Genomic DNA, 25,183 nt, shown 5'->3' with positions numbered 1-25,183 from the left:
AATCAAATGAAAGATTTTCAAAAGAGTTCTTCGATATTTGAATAGATTGAAAAATTCCACTCGTTGCATCTCGAAATGATACCAACGAAGTATAGGAAAAAGAGGGGGTAGAATAAAAAATAATTCACAGGGATTCATATTCACCGAAGAACGTTACATGGATATGAGGATAAAATGCTGATCGAGTTCCGTTCACACGGATCGAAGTTAAATCGAAATACAAAAAGTAGAATGATTTTCCATCACACTCCCACATTCTATCGAGTCTAATGCTGAGTAGAACGGATGTGAAGGATCAAGTTCGGTTATCAAGGTTGTCCGGTATGATCGGAGATTCTGCATATTTCACCAAAAAACGTGGCGAACTGTTAACCAGATATTTTTACTTTCATTTTTTTCTCTCTCGAGGAAAATAACGTCGACGCTGCATTTTTGCACGTGTGCTCGAAAACTTCAGGAGACTTCTGTCTCCAGATGCGAGCATGTGAGTAGGTGTGAATATATGTATTGAAGCGAAACACACTCTTAAACACTTATTTCGACGACATGGCACGCACGAGTGTTTACACCGGCGGCCATGTTGAAAAACTGTCACTTCGCGAAGCGGCGCTCGGGAAGTGAGGCGCTCAGCGCTGCCAACTCAATTTCATTTTACCAAAACTCCCTAGATTCTCAAAGTTCTTGATTTTATTCAATTTCAATTAAATAAACTCTTTCTTATTGAAAATAATGATGCGGATTGTTAAAGAAACGTATTGTGGACAATTTGGTGAAAATTTCAGATTAAAATTATTTAAAAACTTAAGAAAACTTTTCTTTTATAGATCGAGCGTGCACAGTGCGCATGCGCGATGACCTACTTTCAGCAGGCACGTGCAAGAACGTGGCTTTCGGCAAATTAATGAATAAAATCAAATAAAAATAATCTTGTGAACAGAATCAATAGAAAACAAAATCAAATAATAGAAGAAGACTTTAAAGGGATAAAAATCGATCCAAAATTCATTTTATTAAATTTTATTGAATTCTTGCACATGCGCAGTGTGACTGCAGCTCGACTCGGTCAATTGGGACCCACGCGGGGGAGTTAGCGCACCAATCAGAGAATTTAGAGTGGGAGTCCCTGGTTCAAGATTAAGTCGCGCAGCGAATTGGAGTAAGGGACAAAGTCCAAGCGCATTATTATTATTATTTCCTTTGTTTGAGAGGGTATAAAAACCCCGGCGCAGAAGCTCCGGTAGCTTGTCTCATATCGAATCTCGCCACGCTAGGAGCTAGTCTTGTCTCGAATCTCGCCACGCTAGGAGCCAGTCACGTCTCGAATCCCTGAGAGCTCGACTCGCATGCCATAACCAAAAGCCAGTCTTGCCTCCGGATCTCGCCGCGTGAACTCGCCCAAATTGAAAGAATAAAGAAACATAGAATTTTCACTCATTTCAAAAATAGCTCTAAAAACAAAGAGCAAAATAACATCGCTGATATCCCACTCAGAATTCAAATAGAATAACACCTTTCCTCTCTCACGCTAAGAGGGCCGGGTTCATTCGATTTCGTTTGAACTCAAGATTCTTAGGTGAGAGTTTCCGATCTATCCAGGAGGGCCGGCACAGTTCGATTCCGTTCTGTCTCAAGATTCCTGGTAGATTTCCTATCCTTTTTCTATCCAAGAGGGCCGTGGCCGTTCGATTTCGTTCGGTCACAAGATTCTTGGGTAGGACTTCTACCTTTCCACGCCAGAGGGGCCGGGACAGTTCGGCTTCGTTCTGTCTCAAGATCTCTGGGTAGATTCTTTTCCAACGAATCATTGTTTTCTGAGTGGCAGTTCAATTAATTAAATTCATTAAAAATTATTAAAACCGACCAAGTTTCTTTATTCTCATAACGAGACAATTGCGAGTCATTTAGAGCCAATTAAATTATTTCAAAAAGCGAAATAACTCACTGAAAACAATTTATTTGAATTATATCGAGTCAAAAGAGTGAGATCGATCAGAAAAATCCACTCGAACAATTAATTTGTATTGTATAGAGTCAAGAAGTGAGTTTCTAAGAATTATAGCTCAATTATCAAATTATCAAATGATCGAATTATCAAACAAAATTAATTAAAAATTTATCAAGACCAGCGTTGGTGAGAATTATTGAATTATTATTATTGCAAGCGAAACTATCATTATTCAAATAAAAGCGAGCTTAAATTCATTGCGAAAGTCATCATAATTAATTCTGCGAAAATTATTTTCTTTTTGTGTGGAGAAAAATACCGGAAATAAAATTTTACATGCGATTAAAATAAAGCGGAAAAACTCGATTTCAAATAAAAAGCCTTTATTTTTGTAATTTGGTTTAAAACAATTAAAAATTGAATAAAACATTTGTCATTTCAATCTAATTTCATTTTACTTTTGTTTTTCCTTCATGCCCGCTCTTCTTTATTATCGAATTGCTCGAATCTTGGCGTGACGGTGTGCACAAGCACAAACGTACCGTTACAGTATATGTGAATATATGTATATATTGCCGCAAAAACGGAGGCGGCGTTTGACTTCGAAAAATAATGAAAAATATCATTTTTTTATCCAATCACGTTGTGATTGAGACGGTGAGAGGTGGGGGAAAATATATAAATCGGAATTTTTTTCCGATCTGCTATCATTATTTCAAGTGTCTACAAACCTGAAGCATCAAAGAAATGGAGTATACCGGAACAATGACGGAGGTGCAACGAGTTTCATCATCGTCATCTCAGCTCGTGATGGGAGTTGTTTACGGGATGAATAATTCGTTCGGGAAAATAATTGGATCAGGTTATGAGCTTTCTCCTAAAACCGGAATTCTTACACCAATCATCAAATTGTTGACAAATTCTTTCATCGGAGTAACTCTCAATATCGAGGGATGGCAAAGTTTTAAATCGGACTACGATCGAATTTCAAATTATTTTGGAGGGCCACGCTGGGACGCTGAAAGAATGCTTGGAACAAAAATCGTTCATGGATCGCATTGCACCGTTTTTACCTCCTGCTTTCAACAATCAGCAGTCTGCTTCAGCAACACTAGTATGCCAGCAATTGGAGAGGTTCCCACCAGAGTTCGACAGTGCAATATTATCCTACAGGGATCGACCTTCAAGAAGTTGAAAGAAGTCAGCAAGTGCATCGACGCTCATGTGCAAAAACTTGAGCGTGAGAGTGCAGCAGTAAATATGTGTGTGACCATCATAATCTCCACCACCCATGATCTCCACATTGCAAGCGGCGGGCAGCAGGATGTAATGCGAATCCTTGAGACAGAAGACTACTTGGGAAAAATAATGGAAGAAACTCGGCAAAAAATGGGTGAACAATACCCTGATTTCGTTCGAAATTCGATGGAAGCAGTGATTTCTGAAATCACAACACTGTTCCGATTTGAAATTTGTCAACTCGTAACAGTCTACGACGGAAAATCTCTTTAAATTTCTTGGAAATAATTTTTAGTTGTAAGATTTCATCAATAAGCGGCTGAAAATAAAAATACTAGCATAACTTTACATATAAATTTTTTCATCGTTTCGCGTATAAACGGGTAAATCTCTTCAAGTAAAAACTCAAGTAAAAAAAAATAGCAGCACGAACCCGAATCCTGGTGTCAGCGTGGGACTGAAGCTAAGACATGAAATCAAAGATTCAGCAGAAAAAAGGAGTGGGGAAAAACTATCCATCCCTATGAGACTGACGATCTAGAGCTCATTAACAATTCTGCTTCCAAAGTGCACGAGTGGAGTGAAAAAAACTTCAAAAATGAGTAAGTTGAAAGTTTAAAAAATAGTGAAGGTGAAAAATAAAAAGTTCTAATGTGAGATCGTAATTCATTCCTTGTTTTTTTTTGTTCTAGCTCTGTACTACGAGGATTATGTGTTACCATCGGACCCTTTACCTCATGCGGAATTGAGGGTTTATGTGACGGATGGTGTAAGGCGGGTGGAATTGGTGTATGACGACACCATCCACGATCATTACCAGCATCATCAGCGAGATTGGACGAGAGTGCAGCAATATCGTCGGGGAGCGACGGAGATCGAGCGTCGGGAGAACGCCGCACGTTCTCGAGCCCTGAAGAAAAGAAGGGAAGCAAAAAAGCTCCTCAAGCGAAAAGGTGAACCGTCCTCGTGGATCGACGTGACGTTTCCAAAAAGAAATAGAAGTGATATGGACCTCGTGGAACGGTGAGTTTATTTTTCTAGTATTATTGCACAAACGTTTGTTATTTTTAAATATCGAACATACAATTTTTTGTAATTAACATAAATTTGAAAATCGTGAAAAAATTATTTGATTTGATCGTTTTCTAAATTTGTTCTATATTATTTACGTATGCAGTATTTTTAGTATCTCGTTTTTTAAATTTTTCAGGGAGGAAAAAAAGAAATTGAAATGGAGGCTTATACCCTTCGATTTCGAATCTCCACGCCCTCCAAATATACGACGATAGGAGAATGAGTTCAAGAGAGTGGCTATTCTGGAAAGCGATGAAGAAGCAGAAGAAGAAGACCCGTAAGTATAAGTTTGCTTAAAACATGAAAACCTCCTTCATCGAAACAAGAAAGTATATTTAAAAAAATTCGTTTTCTCGGTTTCAGGAGAAAGAAGAAGAAGCGAAACGAATAAAAATAATTTCCAAACGAATTAAAATCAATAAAATTCCTGTAATATTTGAATTCAGCTGCAAAAAAAAAATAAAGTGAAAAATCTTTAATCTACACGTTTTTCAGAAAAAAATTATTACCTCCATAGTCATTCGTCATCATCATCATCATCATCATCATCATCATCATCATCATCATCATCATCATCATCATCATCATCATCATCATCATCATCATCATCATCATCATCATCATCATCATCATCATCATCATCATCATCATCATCATCATCATCATCATCATCATCATCATCATCATCATCATTATCATCTTCAACTTCACCTTAATTAATAAGGTAAACGCACAAAAAAGTAGAAAACATACAGGTATGGTAGTTCTCGCACTATCCCCACTCCTTCCCCCCTCACATCTGTCCGCCAAGCTATTTACCTGTGGAGTGGGAAAAAATAGCTTGGAGTGGGAAGGTGTTGTGGTGGGGGAAGGAGTGGGGATAGGAGTGGGGGGCGCCATACCTGTATGTAGTCTACTTATAGCAATATCCACTTCTCATTTTCTTCAGTGAACACATACCATTCGGTGAGAACCAATGAAAATGAGAAATAATCAGGCACATTACAAGAAATTTTCGAACCTACTCAGCCATACAATGTTTTTTTTTCTATAGTCACGTACACATTTTGATAAATACCACTAGTCGAGTACGACACGTGGATTCCTGGAATTTGGAGAAAAATTATTTTGTTGTGAAATCTGACTTCATATGATATAAATAGATTAATCAACTTTATCTTTCATTTTCGTTTCATTTTGACAAGAGCGATTCGAAGGAAAATTTTTTTCTCGGGAATTACTGTTCCTTAATATTAAGACATGCATTAACTTTGTTTTTGATTTGTTTTCGAATGAGCAATTTGAATAAAAAGTGATGGGCCGGACAAGTACGTTTAAGACGTATTTGAACATAATTTGTACCGATCCAATCGAAGTTGAATGTTGTGAATAATACCAGGGGATCCTGAAAGTCGGAGGGGAATCGATTCTTTAAAGTGTGTACCTTGTTGAAGTAACGAATTTACTTTCATGTGAATTTTTAATGATTTTATTTCCATTAATTTTTTAGTAATTTTGATAAAACGTTGTGAGCCCGACAAGAATTCTCAACGCTCATTTGTCGCCGGAGATTATATTTCGAATAACCGATAAATACTTGACCTCAAAATTGATATAATACATTTTAGTACTTACTGCACGTAACTTCCGTTATGACTTTTTTTTCATTAACTTTTTTCTTGAAAATAATTATCATGAGTTTCAATTAAAGTTTCCGATTTGTTCAATAAATATTCCAAATTATCAATAAAAACTTGGCCTCTAATTGATATCATACATTTTTATACTGCATGTAACTTGGATAGTACATTTTTCAATTTGTTCAATATTTATGAATTTTTTTGAAAATTTTTATTTTTCTTTACAGAATTTTTTTCGATTGTTTTTTATTGTTGAATTTTTTTGAACTTTTCAATTTTTCGTTTATTATTTCTATAGAATTTTTTTCCTGGTTCTGAATCTTTTTTCTATGTCATCCAAAAACAAGGGACCATCAATGTACTTGTCCCAACCTTTTTTTCCCCAGGGGAAGTTTATGGTTTGATATCAAGCCTTTTTTCTCAAAAGTTCCTCATTTATGTTATGACGGTTATAGGATTTTAGTGTAAATTTCTATGAATTATTTGCTTAGTACATTTTTATAGATTCCATTCTAATACGAACATTTTTTTATGGGACAATCTTTTTCATGAAATTATCAGCAAATAAGGGACCATCAATGTACTTTTCACAACCTTATTTTCCCTGGGTATGATGTTCGGCTTATAAAGTTGGTTTCCACCATAGAAAACCAATTTTTCGTAAAAATTGTAGTGAAAATATTTCGTCACAAGTCTGCCCTTGAACTTTGGCGATTTTTTCTCTTATACTCTAATATGTTATGCCTATTAGGAACTCAACAGCATGGAGGAATCCGGGATGAGGCCCGAGAAATTAATTTCGGTTTATAATGTTGGTTTCCACGTAAAAGACCAATTTTTCTTCAAAATTGTACTGAAAATATTTAGGCACTGGTTTGGTCTTGGACTTTGGTGATTTTGCTCCTTGTCTTCTAATATGTTTTGTCTATTGGGAACACAAGAGCATGAAGAAATGCGTGTTGTGGGCCGTAATATGATTTTCGGCCTATAACGTTGGTTTCCACGAAAAACAACAAATTTCTCGTCAACATTGTACAGAAAATATTCCGTCACAGGTCTGTCCATGGATTTGGGCGATTTTTTTTCTACTACTCTAATATGCTATGCTTATTGGGAACCCAAGAGAACGGTAGAAAGCGGGTTGAGGGCCGAGATATGATTTTCGGCTTATAACGTTGGTTTCCACGAAAAAGGACCTATTTTTCGTCAAAATTTTACTGAAAATATTTCGGCACAGGTTTGTTCTTGGACTTCGGTGATTTTTTCCCTTGTCTCCTAATATGTTTTGTCTATTAGGAATCCAAGAGCACGGTGGAAAGTGGGTTGGAGGCCGAGATATGATTTTCGGCTTATAACGTTGGTTTCCCCGAAAAAAGACCGATTTTTCGTCAAAATTATACTGGAAATATTTCGGCACTGGTTTGTTCTTGCACGTCGGTGATATTCCCCCTTATTTTCTAATCTGTTTTGTGTATTAGGAACCCAAGAGTGTGAAGAAATGCGTTTCGTGGGCTGTAATATGATTTTCGGCTTATAACGTTGGTTTCCGTGAAAAAAGATCTATTTTTCGTCAAAATTGTACTGGAAATATTTCGTCACCGGTCTGTCCGTGGCCTTTGGCGATTTTTTCCAAGTCTTCATACCGAGAAAGAACTAACGTAAAGATTTCCTTAATAGAACAGATTTTATTTATCCCTTTTCTTCAAAATTCAAATGAAAGATAGATCAAATTCAAGACACGAAAAATCCAACAGATTTGCCCACTTTAAATGTCGCTTTTGCATTCTGAATCTAGAGATTTCGTTTCATGCAAAACGTGCCCCCAATGAAATATATTTCCAAAGTTTGCAAGCGGCCGCTAAGGTTCAATTATCCACAGTTTGATAGTTTCTGAAAAAAGTACCCGTAAACTTCTAACATTTATAATGCCAGAACTCAAAGCAGCAAAAAAAACTAAGCGAACTTTATTCAACAGAGCAATAGAATTCAAAGACGTTTAACGTACCTACATTGGTTTTGAAGGAAAACCATTTCAGGACAATTTAGAAATGAATTTAGAAATTCGAAAACTCAGAAAGGAATAGAAAAGGAACATTGAAGTATTTAGAAAAGCTGAAGACTTTTGTAATGAATTTTCTAGATTACATGATACGTTTGGAGTAAATGATTTGAATGATTGGCACACATGCTGCAACACAGAAATATCAAAGTTTAGAAGTATTCGCTGTATATTAGTCATACAAACTTCAATACTATTTGAAAAGAAACACTTAAAAACTTGCTGAACGAAGTTCCATTACATATTACCATAATCAAAGATAAGGGGTGATCCGTAGCATATATATTTATCCACAGGAATTTCAGAGTTCGCAGGTATCTGCTGCGGTTCAATGTATCTGCGCAATGAGCTTCGAAGACAGCACTTTGAAATCTATCCATAAATGAGCAACTGAAGACTTTTATAATCAATTTTTTACTTCATAATATAGATGTTACAGTTAGAGTCAAAATGTAAAATGAATGGCACAGTATTTAAATTGTATAGTTTACAGATTTTTGCAGTATTTTAATGATCCGAATCTACAGCATTATAATGAAAAGTTGTCAAAAGTCATGATGTTACATTAAAATGACATAGCGCACATTGCATTCAGCAATTCTGTAAGTTTCTGGGGATGTTGGTAGGCATCATATTTGATCGCATCCAAAACTGAGCAACAGTAGACTTATCGGAATGAATTTTTTTTATAATAATTCCATATCTGTAGTTTGCAAAGTGGAAATACTCAACATACATGTCATTCCATAAGTTTTGTTATCAAAATTTGTGTTTGCACACCGCATTCCGAAGATACGACTTTTCATATCATCAGCAAAAAAAGCATCCACAGGCTTTCTGGAACAAGTTTCCAAATTTATCACTCGACAGACCTAATGGGAAAAGAATAACTACCCAGTATACCAAGACCAGAAATTTTTTTGAAAATCCGATTTACAAAATGTGCAATTCAAGATTATGGTTACAAACCTCTCGAATCATGTTACCACAATCATCATGAAGAAGGAGTAGAAAATCATAGGACACATATTAGGGAACGAATTAATAATATGTATCGGTCCGCTGCAAATTGATGGGGTGAAAACAAGGATCGGAGAGGGCAGAGCCAAACTGAATATCAAGCAAAATATGGGGATGTTTAAAAATAATGATGACACAAGAAATAAATTAGAAAACATTTGATCAAGTAAAGTTTCTAATATCATTCTAACAATTCCGTGTGTTTTTGTTCTATTTAGTCGTATGTATAACCTTTTTACTAGAGTGAGCCAAAAAACTAACCTATCGAATTTAAGGGTTCAGATGAGTCTATATACTGAGAGAAAAATTCTCCCGTTGGGAAAAATTTTTCGCTAAATTTTAAAAGGTGTCGGTGGCTATTTGAAATTTTACATTTAAATAACACATAGACAACTTTTGTTGCATTAAAAATGCTGTCAGTTCTAAACGGTTTGAGATAAAAAAAAAACCAAGCAGATTCTTGTAGGGCATTAAATTCTCTAAAAAATCATTTCCCGGTCGATTTTATGAAGTAATAAATTCATATATTTACGGGCTATCAAAGTTGGAAAAAGCAAATATGTGCAGTTTTAAAGCTTTATGATGAGAAATGTTCGAATTAAATGGAAAAACTTACACTGAAACAGAATAACGTGCGTAAGAAATATTGCTTATACACTAAATTTTTTCGAAAAAAAAAATTTCAGATATTTATCAATTTTTATTGTCAAACTTCTGTAATATAATTGCACTAAAAAAAAAAAAAATAATGATTCCCTTGTTTTTTGGAGAAATTTTTTTCCCAATTATTATGGTAATAGGTATAAGAAATTTAATTCCTTCACATACTACGGGTTTTGTGCATGAAGATTACTTTTTGGGCTTTTTGATGGTAGTTCACTGAGAGTGAGCGATCAGTCGATATCTCGCGACCGTGATTGAGAGAGAGAGGGCTGCAATTTCAGTAATTGAAAATCCCACAAGGGTTTATCGATCACAAAAAACCCCCCTCCCCCGTCAGCGAATTTTTGCCATCGCCTTGCATACGCTGACAGAGTCTTTTTGTCATTACTCAACCGACATCGAAAAATTTTAATTTCGAAAATTCAAAGTGTGGTTCGGTGACTGATCCACTACCTTTACAGCTGTCGGTAAAGAAATAACTATCGCTTCCATGGTTAGCTCATGTATAGTATTGTATAGCTTCCCGGCAAAGTCGACAGTGGCTCTGAAGTTTTTCATTACTTCAACAAACAACTTCATCGAGAAGAGTTTGTTGACTGCGAGAAGAGTCAGAGTTGATTGCTTCATGTGAATTAGTGTAGTAACAATTATGACGGCAAGAAATTCAATATTTTTAGTTGGTTTTGAAACTAGCTAAATCAGTGACCGTAAAGTTCCAACAAATCGACAAATTTTGAGTTTATTCTTTTATAAACATAAATCTCTTAACCTAACTATTCGGAAAAGTGCTACAGAAGTCGCTGATGCAGTAATCCAAATATGGAGCAAATTTAATCTTCCCACAATTAAACGATTTTATGTTGTGGGTAAAATTGAACAGTTGTTTCGGGAGTGGAAGAATCTTTTGAAATCTAGAAAAAATAAAAAACTGTCGCAAAAAAAAAGAAAGAAAACGACTTCAACAACAAATTGGAGAAGTTGTTCAATATTTCTAAAAAATCATCCGAACAGTTTTTAACTGATGACCAAAAAGCTTTGTTAAACGACGACAAACGATTGCGACGTTCAACCGTGGAATCTACACTTATTCCGGAGCTGGAATTACCAAGTAAGTACTTTCTTGCAATGGTTAGTATACTTTTTTTATAAACATTTTTTTTTCTAATTTGTTCAAATTTTTAGGTGCTAGTCGGAGTATTTCTTTTCATTCTTCATCTGAACATGAACTCGAAAAATCTATTTCATCATTCTCCAATGATTTAAAACGATTTCATTCAGATTTAGAGGATCCCGATATAGCAAATTATAAGAAACAAAAAAAAATCGACGTTATAAATCCTGCAGTTGTGAGCGCTCTTGATCGAACTAATACTAGTAACAGAAGCGCAGTATACATTCTCGGTGCGGTCTCCGAGTCTCTAGGGGTACCAATTGAAGACACTAATTTGAGCTACAACACCATTCGAAGACGTCGACAAGAAGCTAGAAAAGATATTGTAGATGATTTAAGGAAAAATATTGAATTTCCAAAAAATCTTGTCCTCCACTGGGATACGAAATTTCTACAGGATGTTTGTGGCTATAATAAAGTGGATAGGTTCGCAGTTCTTGTATCTGACTTGAATTTCGAACAATTACTTGGCATACCGAAGATTGAAAGTGGAACAGGAGAACATCAAGCTTTATCAATAATAGATTCATTGGATGAATGGGGAATCACAGACTGCATAAAAGGTTTATGCTTTGACACAACGGCCTCCAATACAGGTAAACTAAATGATAGTTGAAGTTTGATTATTTCTCCGTTTTAATTTACCGCGTTCATTATTGTAGGACCGCATAGTGGGGCATGTGCGCTGTTGGAGCGTATGCTCGAAAAAAAATTCCTCTTTTTCGCTTGCCGACACCATATTTACGAGTTGGTTCTCCAGAAAGCATGCCAAACTTGTTTACCTTCAATGTCTGGTCCAAATGTTTCTGCGTTTGAACGGTTTCGGCAAAGTTGGAAAAATATTGATCAAAATAATTACACAACTGGATTAGACAACGCAATTATACGTACCAAAGTCATAGACGAAAGAGATGGTATATTGGAATTTATTTCAAAACAACTCGATGTATAAACTTTTTAAATCTTGTTAATTAGATCTAGTTTATTGAAGTTTTTATTAATTCGAATACATAAATTAAGGATTATCAAATTGTTTCAGGAACGCCATCCAAGTGATGATTATAAAGAATTTTTGGAATTAGTATACATTTTTTTAGACGGCATCCAAACTAATCTTATCACATTCAAAGCTCCTGGAGCAACTCATCATGCGAGATGGATGTCCAAGGCCATCTATTGCCTCAAAATGTATATGTTCCAAAAACAATTCAAAGTTGGCAGTAAAAAAGAATTACTCGGGTTAAGCGACGTTTGTATTTTTATAAGTATCGTCTACGTAAAGGCATGGTTTGAAGCTCCTTGTCCGATAAAAGCTCCAGTTCAAGACTTGAATTTCTTGAAAAAGTTGATAAACTATAAAAATATCAATGAAGAAATTTCGAACGCCACTGTGTCAACATTTTCGCGTCATTTATGGTATCTGACAGAAAAACTTGCGGCAATGTCATTTTTTGATTCCAGTATAAGTTTAAAAATTAAAACGAAAATGATTAACGCTACAAAAAAAGAAAAAAACAAGATTGATGAAAAAAAATTACATTATCTAAAAAACAATATTGTAAAAAAAGGATATGCGTTTCCAGAAAATGATTTTTTCTTAAGAAAGTTGCAGTAAACTTTGAAAAGACTTAAATAAAAATAGATTAATAATAAGATAGATAAGAAACCATTTAATACAACTCCCTCGAGATTCGATTTTTATGGTTAATATCGATTGATGGTAGTTAAGTCATTTATATATGAAAATAAAAATTTTAATATAGTAATTGTCGAAGTTGAATGATTGTACAAAGAATGAAGGTGATAATAAAACAAAAAAATTTTACACACAAACAACTAAAATATGTTATAATCATAATGGAGTTTAATATTTGTCGGGAGAAGTCTCTAATCAAATCATTGAGTAAGAGTTAGAGACATCTCCCGACAAATATTAAACTCCATTATGATTATAACATATTTTAGTTGTTTGTGTGTAAAATTTTTTTGTTTTATTATCACCTTCATTCTTTGTACAATCATTCAACTTCGACAATTACTATATTAAAATTTTTATTTTCATATATAAATGACTTAACTACCATCAATCGATATTAACCATAAAAATCGAATCTCGAGGGAGTTGTATTAAATGGTTTCTTATCTATCTTATTATTAATCTATTTTTATTTAAGTCTTTTCAAAGTTTACTGCAACTTTCTTAAGAAAAAATCATTTTCTGGAAACGCATATCCTTTTTTTACAATATTGTTTTTTTCTAACATTCATTTTTTTCTCGACTTCGTTTTATTTTAAATACGCTATACAATTTTTCAGTCGGGAGTTTTTTAAATGTTTTTTTAAAACATTATTTTTACAAAGTTGTTTTTCTACCACAAATTTTTTTTTTAACATTTTTTTACAAAGTTGTTTTTTATAACATAAATTTTTTTTAAACCTTTTTTTCAAACATTTTTTTTAACAAAGTTGTTTTTTCGAACACTCATTTTTTTTTATTACTAAAACATCTATTATTTCATAATTTTCAAAGTTCACTACGATTTCTCAGTCCCAATAATTTTTATTTACTAAAACATTTGTTATTTCATACTTTTTAAAGTTCACTACGATTTCTCAGTCCCAATAATTTTTATTATTATTTTACATGATATTTTCTCGTTTTCACTATATTTTTCAATACACTATATAATTTTTTCAGTCGGGGGTTTTCTTCCTTTATTTTTGCCTATCAATCGTTATTTTTTGGTTTTTTTGTAGAATACCATCAAATCAGTCTTATTGAATGAAAAAAAGTTAATGAAATTGTCGATTTTTTTTTTCGATCGTCGTATTAATTGTACACGTTGTACTAAGAAAAAAATGAATGATTAACTGTCCTAATAAGTACTGTATATTTTGAACATGTACTTCAAGAAAAAATGTCCAAAAATGTGACACAATGTTTTAACATCACTGTGAGCTGAATATCCGACAATTCAGTGTCCTGCACACAATAAGTTTTTCTTTTGTCAAGTTTCCCAATTTGTTTATTAGCTTCGCATCAGCGTGCATTCTCCGTTTCACATGCAGTGTCCACAACAAACAGCAGACGTCTCGATTCATGGGTTGAGTAATAGAAAAAAAAAATTGGAAGAGTAACAAATCAGTGGTGCATTTTTTTTGCATTTGTGTCGTTAATTCCAGAAATAATTTAGGAAAAAAAAACTAATAAAAATCATGCATAATTGTTGTCAAAATTGCACTTCAATAGCGCCATATTTCCGTGGGACACGAGCGCCGCCATCGATAGTGCGGATCGCTAATAGCTGAGAGCTGAATGAAAGGCGATCCAGAACAGCGTGAAGTAGTCGATAGTCGAATATGATGCGATATATTTAAACTGAGTATAGCGTAAATATCAATTAAAAAGGAAAATATTCAATAGATTTTGATTAAATTTGCTTTAGAACACTCTCTGCCACTCACAGAAGGACAAGCACAAAATTGGTTAAGACAACTATCACCGTTTTCGAGAAAACTGGCGACAAAGGAATATCCCCCCACCCACTGATCGCAGTGAAACGCATAACTCCCGTCTTTTGGCCCTGCGGGCACTCGGGAGTTAAAAATCAACTTGACACGATTTGGTCGAAAGACATCAGTGATTTTGTCACAAAAAGATCGTTAGAATTTATTAACCAACTTGAGTTATCGCCGGACTTTTTAGATATTGAGCCAAAGGACTGGGTAGAAAATGACTCATACAAATCGTGCTTCGAAACTATTCGGAAGATCGAATGTGTTAATGATATTGCCGAACGAGGTATTGCGTTAATCCAGACTTACAATCGAACTTTAACGAAAAATGAGGAAGAAAAACAATTTATTTTGCAAGTAGTGCAAAGACATCGTCAGGAATATCCTAATTGCAATAAAATGAATTTAATTAAAAACTGAAAACATTGTATATGTTTAAAAGTGCAATAAAAAAAATGATGAATATCTTTAAAAAAAATGTTTGAACAAATTTATTCTATAAACAAAATTCCTTACACATTTTAATTCATTTTAGTATAGTCTGGACCGTCACAATGAAATTTTTTAATCGTGAAGCCTTAAAACTGCATATTTTTGCTTTTTCCAACTTTGATAGGCCGTAAATATACGAATTCATTACTTTTTGAAATCGACCGGGGCGTGATTTTTTAGAGAATTTAATGCCCTACAAGAATCTGCTTGATTTTTTTTTTATCTCAAAACGTTTAGAACTAACAGCATTTTTAATGCAACAACAGTTTTCTATGAGTTATTTAAATGGAAAATTTCAAATGGCCACCGACACCTTTTAAAATTTAGCTAAAAATTTTTCCCAACGGGAGAGTTTTTCTCTGAGTATATAGACTCATTTGAGCCCTTAAATTCGATAGGTTAGTTTTTTTGGCTCACCCTACTATTTACAAATGATATATAACCACGCCAGTGACGATATATTCGCACTGGACAATATTTCTCGTAATCTGGTTTAATTGAAGGATTATTTCAGTCAACACTTATTTCCAATCGAACGAAATAATGAAATCTTGAAAAGTTTCGTTGACATATGCATCGCGCATTTTTTATATTCTTTTTCACACACACATCACAGACTACATTTACGCGGTCGCTTTGATACCGGTTTAATATATCACAAATTTTAACAAAATAAATAGTAATATGCACTTCTTTAGATGACGAAAATTATTTTTTTATTTATCCCGCACGCACTTCGTAATGTCGAAACTCTGTTCATGCGATCAAAAACTGACACATGGTTTGTACATATCAAGAGACTCGGTAGAGTCTCGGCGGGACAAGTACATTGACAGCCCTGTCGTCTGCTGGCCTGAGGCTCTCGCCGAACTATCTTTTCTCTGAATAAAACGATTCGCGGTGGTGGGGGTAAAACTGGCATGTCATTTTCTGGCATTGTGGAGCTCAAGAGATGTTTTGTTAAGCGAAAATTAGTTTGGAGACTAAATTTCAAAATCTCTTTCGAGTGAGCCCGAAACCAACACGATCAGTAGCGTAATTGCTGAGAAAAAACTTTGCACAGGCTCAAGATTATGCAAAAGTTACTAACACATTTAGAAATTTGACATGTCTGTATATAATACCACCAAAGGCCTCATGTCCCTCGGTCTAACTTCGCGGCGGTGTCGCGGACTGACGTCACATGCCGAGAGCTCGAAAGTCACCAGCCGAAGTTTCACGTCATGTTGACGTTTGGGGTTATGATGTTACGAAGTGCGTGCGGGATAACTAAAAATAATTTTCGTCATCTAACGAAGTGCATATTACTATTCATTTCGTTAAATTTTGTGATATACTAAACCAGTATCAAAGCGGCCGCGTAAATGTAGTCTGTGATATGTGTGCGAAAAAGGATATAAAAAATGCGCGATGCATATGTCAACGAAAACTTCAAGATTTCATGATTTTGTTCGACTGGAAATAAGCGTTAACTAAAATAATCTTTCAATTAAAACAGAGTGCGAGAAATATTGTCCAGTGTAAATATATCGTCAGTAGGCTAGGTTATATATATGAAGGCGTCAGATTATATATATGAATAAATACAACAAAAACACACAGAATTGTTAGAATGATGTTGTAAACTTTAATTGAATAAATGTTTTCTAATTTATTTCTCATGTTTCCCATATTTTGCTTCATATTCAGTTTGGCTCTGCCCTCTCCGATCCTTGTTTTGACTCCATCGGTTTGCAGCGGATCGATACATATCATTAATTAATTGCTTAATATGTGTCCTATGATTTTCTACTATTTCTTCATGCTGATTGTAGTAACGTGATTCAAGAGGTTTCCAGCTATGATCATCAATCTCACATTTTGTACATCAGATTCTCAAAACAGTTTCTGGTCTTGATATAAGTGTAGTTATTCTTTTTTCACCTGGTCTGTCGAGTAACAAATTTTGAAACTTATTCCAAAAAGTCTTTGGATGCTTTGTTTGCTGATCATATGAAAAGTCGAATCTTTGGAATGAAGTAGGCAAACACAAATTTTGACAACAATACTTATGAAATGACATGTATGTTGAGTATTCCCACTTTGCAAACTACAAATGTGGAATTATTAGTGAAAAGATTCATTACACTAAGTCTACAGTTGCTCCGTTTTGGATGCGATCAAATATAATGCCTGCTAACATCCATGAGAACATACAGAATTTCTGAATACAATGTTCGCTATGTCATTTCAACGTAACATCATGACTTTTGCCAACTTTTCTCTATAATACTATAGATTTGGATTATTGAAATACAGCAAAAATCTGCGAATTATAAAATTCATATACTGTGCCACTCATTTTACTTTTTAAAACTAACTGTAACATATATATGAAGTAAAAAACTCATCACAGAAGTCTTCAGTTGCTCATTTATCGATAGATTTTAAATTGCTGTCTTCAAAATTTATTGCGCAGATATATTGAATCGCAGCAGATACCTGCGAACTCTGAAATTTCTGTGCATAAATATGTGTGTTAAGTATCACCCCCTATCTTTGATTATGAGAATGAGTAATAGAACTTGGTTTAGCAAGTTTTAAAGTATTTCTTTTTAAATACTATTGAAGTTTATATTACTGCGGTATGAAGCAAATACCTCCAAACTTTCATATTTTTGTGTCGCAGCATGTGTGCCAATCATTTAAATTTTTTACTCCAACCGTAACATGTAATCTCAAAAATTCATCACAAACGTCTTCAGCTTTTCTAAATTCCTAAATTTTCCGTTTTCTATTTTATTCTGAGTTTTTAAACTTTTAAATTCATTCCTGAATTCTCCTGAAATTGTTTTTCTCCAAAACCAATGCAGATACCTTAAACGTCTTTGAATTCCGTTGCTCCTGTTGAATTAAGTACGCTCAGTTTTTTTTGCTTCTTTGAGTTCTGAGATAATAAATGTTTCCGGGTGCCTTTTTTCAGCAACTATCAAACTGTAGATAATTGGATCTCAGCGGTCACTTGCAAACTTTGGAAATATATTTCATCGGGGACACGTTTTGAATGACACGAAAATGTCTAGATTCAGAATGCAAAAGCAACATTTAAAAAGGGCCAATTCCGTTGGATTTGTTGTGTCTTGAATTTGATCTATCTTTCCTCTTTTCCTTTATTTTTCCTAACGTTATCAGCGGAAAATCATATCTCGGCCCGCAACACGCATTGCTCCATGCTCTTGAGTTCCCAATGGACGAAACATATTAGAAGACAAGGAGAAAAATCACCAAAGTCCAAGAATAAACCTCTATCGAAATATTTTCAGTATAATGTCGACGAAAAATAGGTCTTTTTTCGTGAAAACCAACGTTATACGCCGAAAATTATAAACAATTCATAGATATTTAAACTAAAATCTTATAGTCATCTGAACATAAATAAGGATCTTTTGAGAAAAAAGACGTGATATCAAACCATAAACTTCCCCTAGGGAAAAAAAAGGTTGGGACAAGTACATTGATGGTCCCTCGTTTGCTGATAATTCCACCCATAAAAAAAACTTTAAACAAATTTTTTTTTTAATTGTAAAAAAAATTATTTCATAAAAAAAATACAGAACAATTCGAAAAAAATTTTACAAATCTTGAAAAAACGTTATGTTAAAAAAAAACTAATCTGCATCTATTTTTTAAAGTGTCAAAAGAATCAAATAACAAGTAAAAAATAATAAACCGAAAAATCGCGCTTGAAATCATTTTGGAAAGCGATGCCTCATTCTTCTTATGAGATTCGAACAGCTAAATCAACTGAAAAAAATTCCATCTAATTTACGTGCGGCATTAAAATTTATTATATTAATTCGAGGCCAAGTATTTTCTAATGAATTGAAAAAAGTTACCATTTGAATTACGTGCAGCACTAAAATTTATGATATCAATCGGTGGACAAGTATTTTATTAGTAACTCCAAATTTTGACATTATTGAATTGTTCTAAGAAGCTTTCAAATTCAAAAGAATCACATGCAAGCTAGTCATTTCTTACTCTATGGTGGCAGAGACTTATAAGAAAATCGATTCTTCTCAGACTTTCAGGATCCTCTGGTATTATTCACAAAATTCGACGTCGATTGGATCGATACAAATTATGTTTAAATATGTGTTAAAAGTACTTGTCCGGCCCATCACTATTCATTCAATAAAGAATCAATCATAAAAAAACGAAATGGCACGGCAGAATCTCGTTAAAAGTTTGTTGAAATGCGATTCATTATTAATTTTATGTTTTTAATAATAGTATAGGTTAGTTCTTATTCCGAATGGAACTCGTTCGCTGGAACAATAAGTGGGAAGTAAAAATTGCCCGCATCGAATGTAAACTGCAGAGTTATTTTGGAAGCTTGAACATATACATTATGTACAATTTTTTTCATTTATCGATGCACAATAATATCCCTTCTATATTGCGGAATAATTTGTTTCCGTTTTTTATTAAATTAGTGCAATTAAGTAAAAATTACTTGAAGATAATTCTCTCAATTCCCTCTGCATGAATGCTTGTGATCCATCAGTTCTAGACAAGCTCTGACTTTTATTTGGATAAACAATTTAAACGGAAAGTGATGGGCCGGACAAGTACTTTTAACACATATTTAAACATAATTTGTATCGATCCAATCGACGTCGAATTTTGTGAATAATACCAGAGGATCCTGAAAGTCTGAGAAGAATCGATTTTCTTATAAGTCTCTGCGACCATAGAGTAAGAAATGACTAGCTTGCATGTGATTCTTTTGAATTTGAAAGCTTCTTAGAACAATTCAATAATGTCAAAATTTGGAGTTACTAATAAAATACTTGTCCACCGATTGATATCATAAATTTTAGTGCTGCACGTAATTCAAATGGTAACTTTTTTCAATTCATTAGAAAATACTTGGCCTCGAATTAATATAATAAATTTTAATGCCGCACGTAAATTAGATGGAATTTTTTTCAGTTGATTTAGCTGTTCGAATCTCATAAGAAGAATGAGGCATCGCTTTCCAAAATGATTTCAAGCGCGATTTTTCGGTTTATTATTTTTTACTTGTTATTTGATTCTTTTGACACTTTAAAAAATAGATGCAGATTAGTTTTTTTTTAACATAACGTTTTTTCAAGATTTGTAAAATTTTTTTCGAATTGTTCTGTATTTTTTTTATGAAATAATTTTTTTTTACAATTAAAAAAAAAATTTGTTTAAAGTTTTTTTTATGGGTGGAATTATCAGCAAACGAGGGACCATCAATGTACTTGTCCCAACCTTTTTTTTCCCTAGGGGTATATATGTATATCGATCGAATTTATGACTGCTGTTATCAGCTGTGCTGCGCCGTGTGCTACGTTATGAAGTTGACGTCAGATTTCCAATCATCAACAACTAATTTCAACAACCAATCACAACGTCTAAAAATGGATGTCGTCAGATCCAACCAATCAGAAACTCGATAGCATCAAAGTGCATTTGATGGTGTTATAATATAATATACAGGCACATAAATTTTTGAATGTGTTGGTAACTTTTGCATAATCTTGAGCCCGTGCAAAGTTTTTTCTCAGCAATAATGCTGATTTTGGGCTCATTCGATAGAGAATTTCTCAATTAGCTGAAAGTTCAATTTTCAAAGTCGTACATAACTCATAGGCTTCGCATTTAAAGATAATCACATGCCAATTTTACCCCCACCACCGCGAATCGTTTTATTCAGAGAAAGTATAGTCTCGGCGAGAGTCTCGGGCCAGCAGACGACAGGGCTGTCAATGTACTTGTCCCGAGACTCTACCGAGTCTCTTGATATCTACAAATAATAAAAATTATACATGAATTATAGGATTTGGATATGGATTATAAATAATAATCAATAATAAAAAATAATGATAAACGTTACAAAAATTCAGCGATGGCCTGTTTATGAATGGCATAAGAAGTTATGTTTTCAAAATGCAATGCTCATATTAAAAAGTAAGCAATTCTGTTGGTCTTGACGCACTTCATACTTTTTCTTTTGTCCGGTTGAACCTTGGTGGCTACATGCAGAGTTTGAAAATTTTGTGCATCGACGTGGGTGCGTCAACTTTCTATCTCTGGGCATGATAATACAAATGGAAAAGATTGCTTCAAAAAGTTCTTGGAAGCACGTTTTTAAATGAAATAACTTTCTCCTTCTGTTAAATTTTAAAGAAAATCAATCAAACAATTCGTTTCATTGAAAAATCTTCATATTTTCTTTATTCACAATGATTTTATCAAAACAATTGAAAACAAAATTTATAAATGACGGGGGAAAATTCCACAATGATACAAAATATTAAAAAACCTTACGGAATATGATTTCAATCCCACAAATCTATGGACACGTTCGAAATGGTTGAAAAATTGAGGGTATCACTTCAAACATTCGAAGAATATCAAACTGTTATAAATTGTATAAAACTTAAAGAAAATCATTGGAGAAATAATTTTTAAATATCACAATAGAAACATTGGAGAACTTTAGAAAATCTTATTTAAGAATATTTTTTGTCGTTTAGAACTACCACAGAAAAAATATTTGATATCAAGCCGTAAAAATCCCCTCTCGGAGAAAAAAAATTTGGACAATTTCATTGATGATCGCCCGTTTTCACATTATACCACAAAAAATGTAAACAAAACTTCTTAAATCACACAACGAAAATGATTTCGAACCGTAAGAAAATATCAAATATATCAAGAGACTCGGTAGAGTCTCGGGACAAGTACATTGACAGCCCTGTCGTCTGCTGGCCTGAGGCTCTCGCCGAGTCTATATTTTCTCTGAATAAAACGATTCGCGGTGGTGGGGGTAAAATTGGCATGTGACTTTCTTTAATTGCAAAGCTCATGAGTTATGTACGGCTTTGAAAATTGAACTTTTAGCTAATTAAGAAGTTCTCTGTCGAATGAGTCCAAAATCAGCATGCTCGGTGTCGTAATTTCTGAGAAAAAACTTTGCACGGGCTTAAGATTATGCAAAAGTTACTTACACATTCAGGATTTTACGTATCTGTATTCGCGTACTCCAACCGCTACAAACATAGGCCTCTTAGCCCCCATGATCACCAATCCCTGGTGAAAGAAATTTTGTTGTAACCAATGAAGAGTGAGAGAATTTTTGGGCCAATGAAATTCAAGAAAAAGAGCAAGGAAGTTTGGCGGAAAGCTAAGGAGCTCGAGAGCTCGAAAGTACTCGAAAGTCACCAGCTGAAGTTTCACGTCATGTTGACATTTGGGGTTATGATGTTATGAAGTGCGTGCGGGAAAATAAAAATCATTTTCACGTCATCTAACGAAGTGCATATTGATATTTATTTTGTTAAAACTTGTGGAATACTAAACCGGTATAAAAGCGGCCGCGTAAATGTAGACTGTGATCTGTGTGTGAAAATAAAAAATATAAAAAAATGCGCGATGCATATGTCAACGAAACTTTTCAAGATTTCATTATAACGTTCGATTGGAAATAAGTGTCAACTGAGATAATCTTTCAATTAAACCAGAGTGTGCGGGATATTGTGCAGTGTAAATATATCATCAGTTGCGTGATTATATATCATGTGTAATAATGTAGGTTATATATACGAGTGCCCTTTGATAGCTGTGTGGTAATAACGAACCGGCCGGGGTTTGATGTTGTGCGGGACAAATGTAACAAACGTTCGCATAGTTAGTGAATAAAAAAAATAAATGCACGATGATTTATAAGAAGTTGTACGATCTATTCTCTGAAAACTTGCTTCAATAATGAGCAATTCATTACTATAGGTTATAAAAATCATTACTAAAGGTTATAAAAAAACCATTTCAAACATAATGAATAAAAAAAATGAATCTGTTAAATCCTGGTAATGTATGAAAAACGTTTGGTGTTCAAATGAACAAAACGTTGTCAAATAAATGCAAGTGACGAGTACATCGGATGACGAATGAAAAAAATTAAAAACATAATGGTATGTAAAAAAAATTATGAAACCAACTGTAAATAATTTCAACAACACAATTAAGAAAAGCTTTCACAAATCGTGAAAAAAACATTATATTTAGAAGAAATACAAATCCGTAATTATATTGTAACTGAAAAAAAAATTCAAATAGAACGTGAGAAATTCATTCCTACGGGAAGCATCCGGAACTTGAAAAAGTTCTAGTGAATCAAAAAGTTACCAAAAAATCGCATCAAAGGTAAAAGTCATTTGTTACTCTATGGTGACAGATACTTAGAAGAAAATCGATTCTTCTCAGACTTTCAGGATCCCTTGGTATTCACAATATTCGATGTCGATTTCGTGTCGGTACAAATTATGTTTAAATATGTGCTAAAAGTACTTGTCCGGCCCATCACTTTTCATTCAAATTGCTCATTCAAATAAAAATCAGGGCTCTTTTAGATCTGATGGATCATATGTATGCCTACAGAGGGAATTGAGAAAATTATCTCCAAGAGATTTTAACTTAATTGCATTAATTTTTCTGTAATATACAAGAGATATTATTGTGTATTGATGAAAAAATACCCTTCGGACGATAAAAATTGTCGAGCTTCCAAATTAACTCTCCAGTTTATATTGAAATGACGGCAATTTTTACTTCACATTTCCTTCTTCAACCGAATTTTATTTGTTATAGCAACTAACCTATTCTATGACTGAAGATATTCAACTGATAATAAATCACATTTTAATAAATTTTCGAGAGGATTCGTCTGTATAATCTCGTTTTTTTTATTATCACATACACAATTGCACTTTGTTAAAATCAACATAAAAACATGAGTGAATTGTTGCGAAGAAATAGTTGCCGCCGAGCATATATGAGATGATGTTCGAATTCAAGTGGGCGTGTAACGGCAGCGTTAATACTAGTTCCATAAAAATAATACATCAAATAATCGACATCGAATATTGTGAATACCAAGGGATCCTGAAAGTCTGAGAAGAATCGATTTTCTTCTAAGTATTGTAACGGTACGTTTTTGCTTGTGCACACCGTCACGCCAAGATTCGAGCAACTCTATAATAAAGAAGAGCGGGCATGAAGGAAAAACAAAAGTAAAATGAAATTAGATTGAAATGACAAATGTTTTATTCAATTTTTAATTGTTTTAAACCAAATTACAAAAATAAAGGCTTTTTATTTGAAATTGAGTTTTTTCGCTTTATTTTAATCGCATGTAAAATTTTATTTCCGGTATTTTTCTTTGTAAAAAGAATAATTTTCGCAGAATTAATTATCATAAACTTCGCATGAATTTACGCTCGCTTTTATTAGAATAATAACAATTAATAGTTTCGCTTGCAATAATAATTTTTCAATAATTCTCGCCAACGCTGGTCTTGATAAATTTTTAATTAATTTTGTTTGATAATTCGATCATTTGATAAATTGATAATTGAGCTATAATTCTTAGAAACTCACTTTTTGACTCTATACAATCCAAATTAATTGTTCGAGTGGATTTTTCTGATCGATCTCACTCTTTTGACTCGATATAATTCAAATAAATTGTTTTCAGTGAGTTATTTCGCTTTTTGAAATAATTTAATTGGCTCTAAATGACTCGCAATTGTCTCGTTATGAGAATAAAGAAAACTTGTTTGGTTTTAATGATTTTTAATGAATTTAAAAGAGAATTAATTGAATCGCCACTCAGAAAATAATGACTCATTGATGGAAAAGAATCCACCCAGAGTTCTTGAGACAGAACGAAACCGAACTGTCCCGGCCCCTCTGGCGTGGAAAGGTAGGAGTCCTACCCAAGAATCTTGTGACCGAACGAAATCGAACGGCCACGGCCCTCTTGGATAGAAAAAGGATTGGAAATCTACCAGGAATCTTGAGACAGAACGGAATCGAACTGTCCCGGCCCTCCTGGATAGATCGGAAACTCTCACCTAAGAATCTTGAGTTCAAACGAAATCGAATGAACCCGGCCTTCTTAGCGTGAGAGAGGAAAGGTGTTATTCTGTTTGAATTCTGAGTGGGATAATAGCGATGTTATTTTGCTCTTTGTTTTTAGAGCTATTTTTGAAAATAAGCGAGAATTTTATGTTTCTTTATTCTTTAAATTTGGGCGAGTTCACGCGGCGAGATCCGGAGGCAAGACTGGCTTTTGGTTATGGCATGCGAGTCGAGCTCTCAGGGATTCGAGACGTGACTGGCTCCTAGCGTGGCGAGATTCGATATGAGACAAGCTACCGGAGCTTCTGCGCTCGGGTTTTTATACTCTCCCGAACAAAGGAAATAATAATAATAATGCGCTTGGACTTTGTCCCTTACTCCAATTCGCTGCGCGACTTAATCTCAAACCAGGGACTCCCACTCTAAATTCT

General features: G+C 33.9%; 2 protein-coding genes across 4 annotated transcripts in view; both read left to right on the top strand.

Moving 5' to 3' along the window:
* Positions 1-25,183, top strand: part of inaD (inactivation no afterpotential D) — a 2,962,486-nt gene that overhangs the window by 1,460,006 nt on the left and 1,477,297 nt on the right. The gene's annotated exons all lie outside the window — the stretch shown is intronic.
* Positions 3,480-4,709, top strand: LOC122416424 (uncharacterized). Its single transcript, XM_043429374.1, has 4 exons — positions 3,480-3,786; positions 3,877-4,207; positions 4,395-4,535; positions 4,622-4,709. Exons 1-3 carry the CDS (start codon positions 3,783-3,785, stop codon positions 4,471-4,473), a joined length of 414 nt encoding a protein of 137 aa, XP_043285309.1. The 5' UTR covers positions 3,480-3,782; the 3' UTR covers positions 4,474-4,535; positions 4,622-4,709.

Source organism: Venturia canescens, chromosome 9 (assembly GCF_019457755.1).
Source record: "Venturia canescens isolate UGA chromosome 9, ASM1945775v1, whole genome shotgun sequence".
In the NCBI taxonomy this organism is placed as follows: domain Eukaryota; kingdom Metazoa; phylum Arthropoda; class Insecta; order Hymenoptera; family Ichneumonidae; genus Venturia; species Venturia canescens.
The sequence above is the reverse complement of the archived record's forward strand: the minus strand, read 5'-3'. Positions and strand labels throughout refer to the sequence as shown.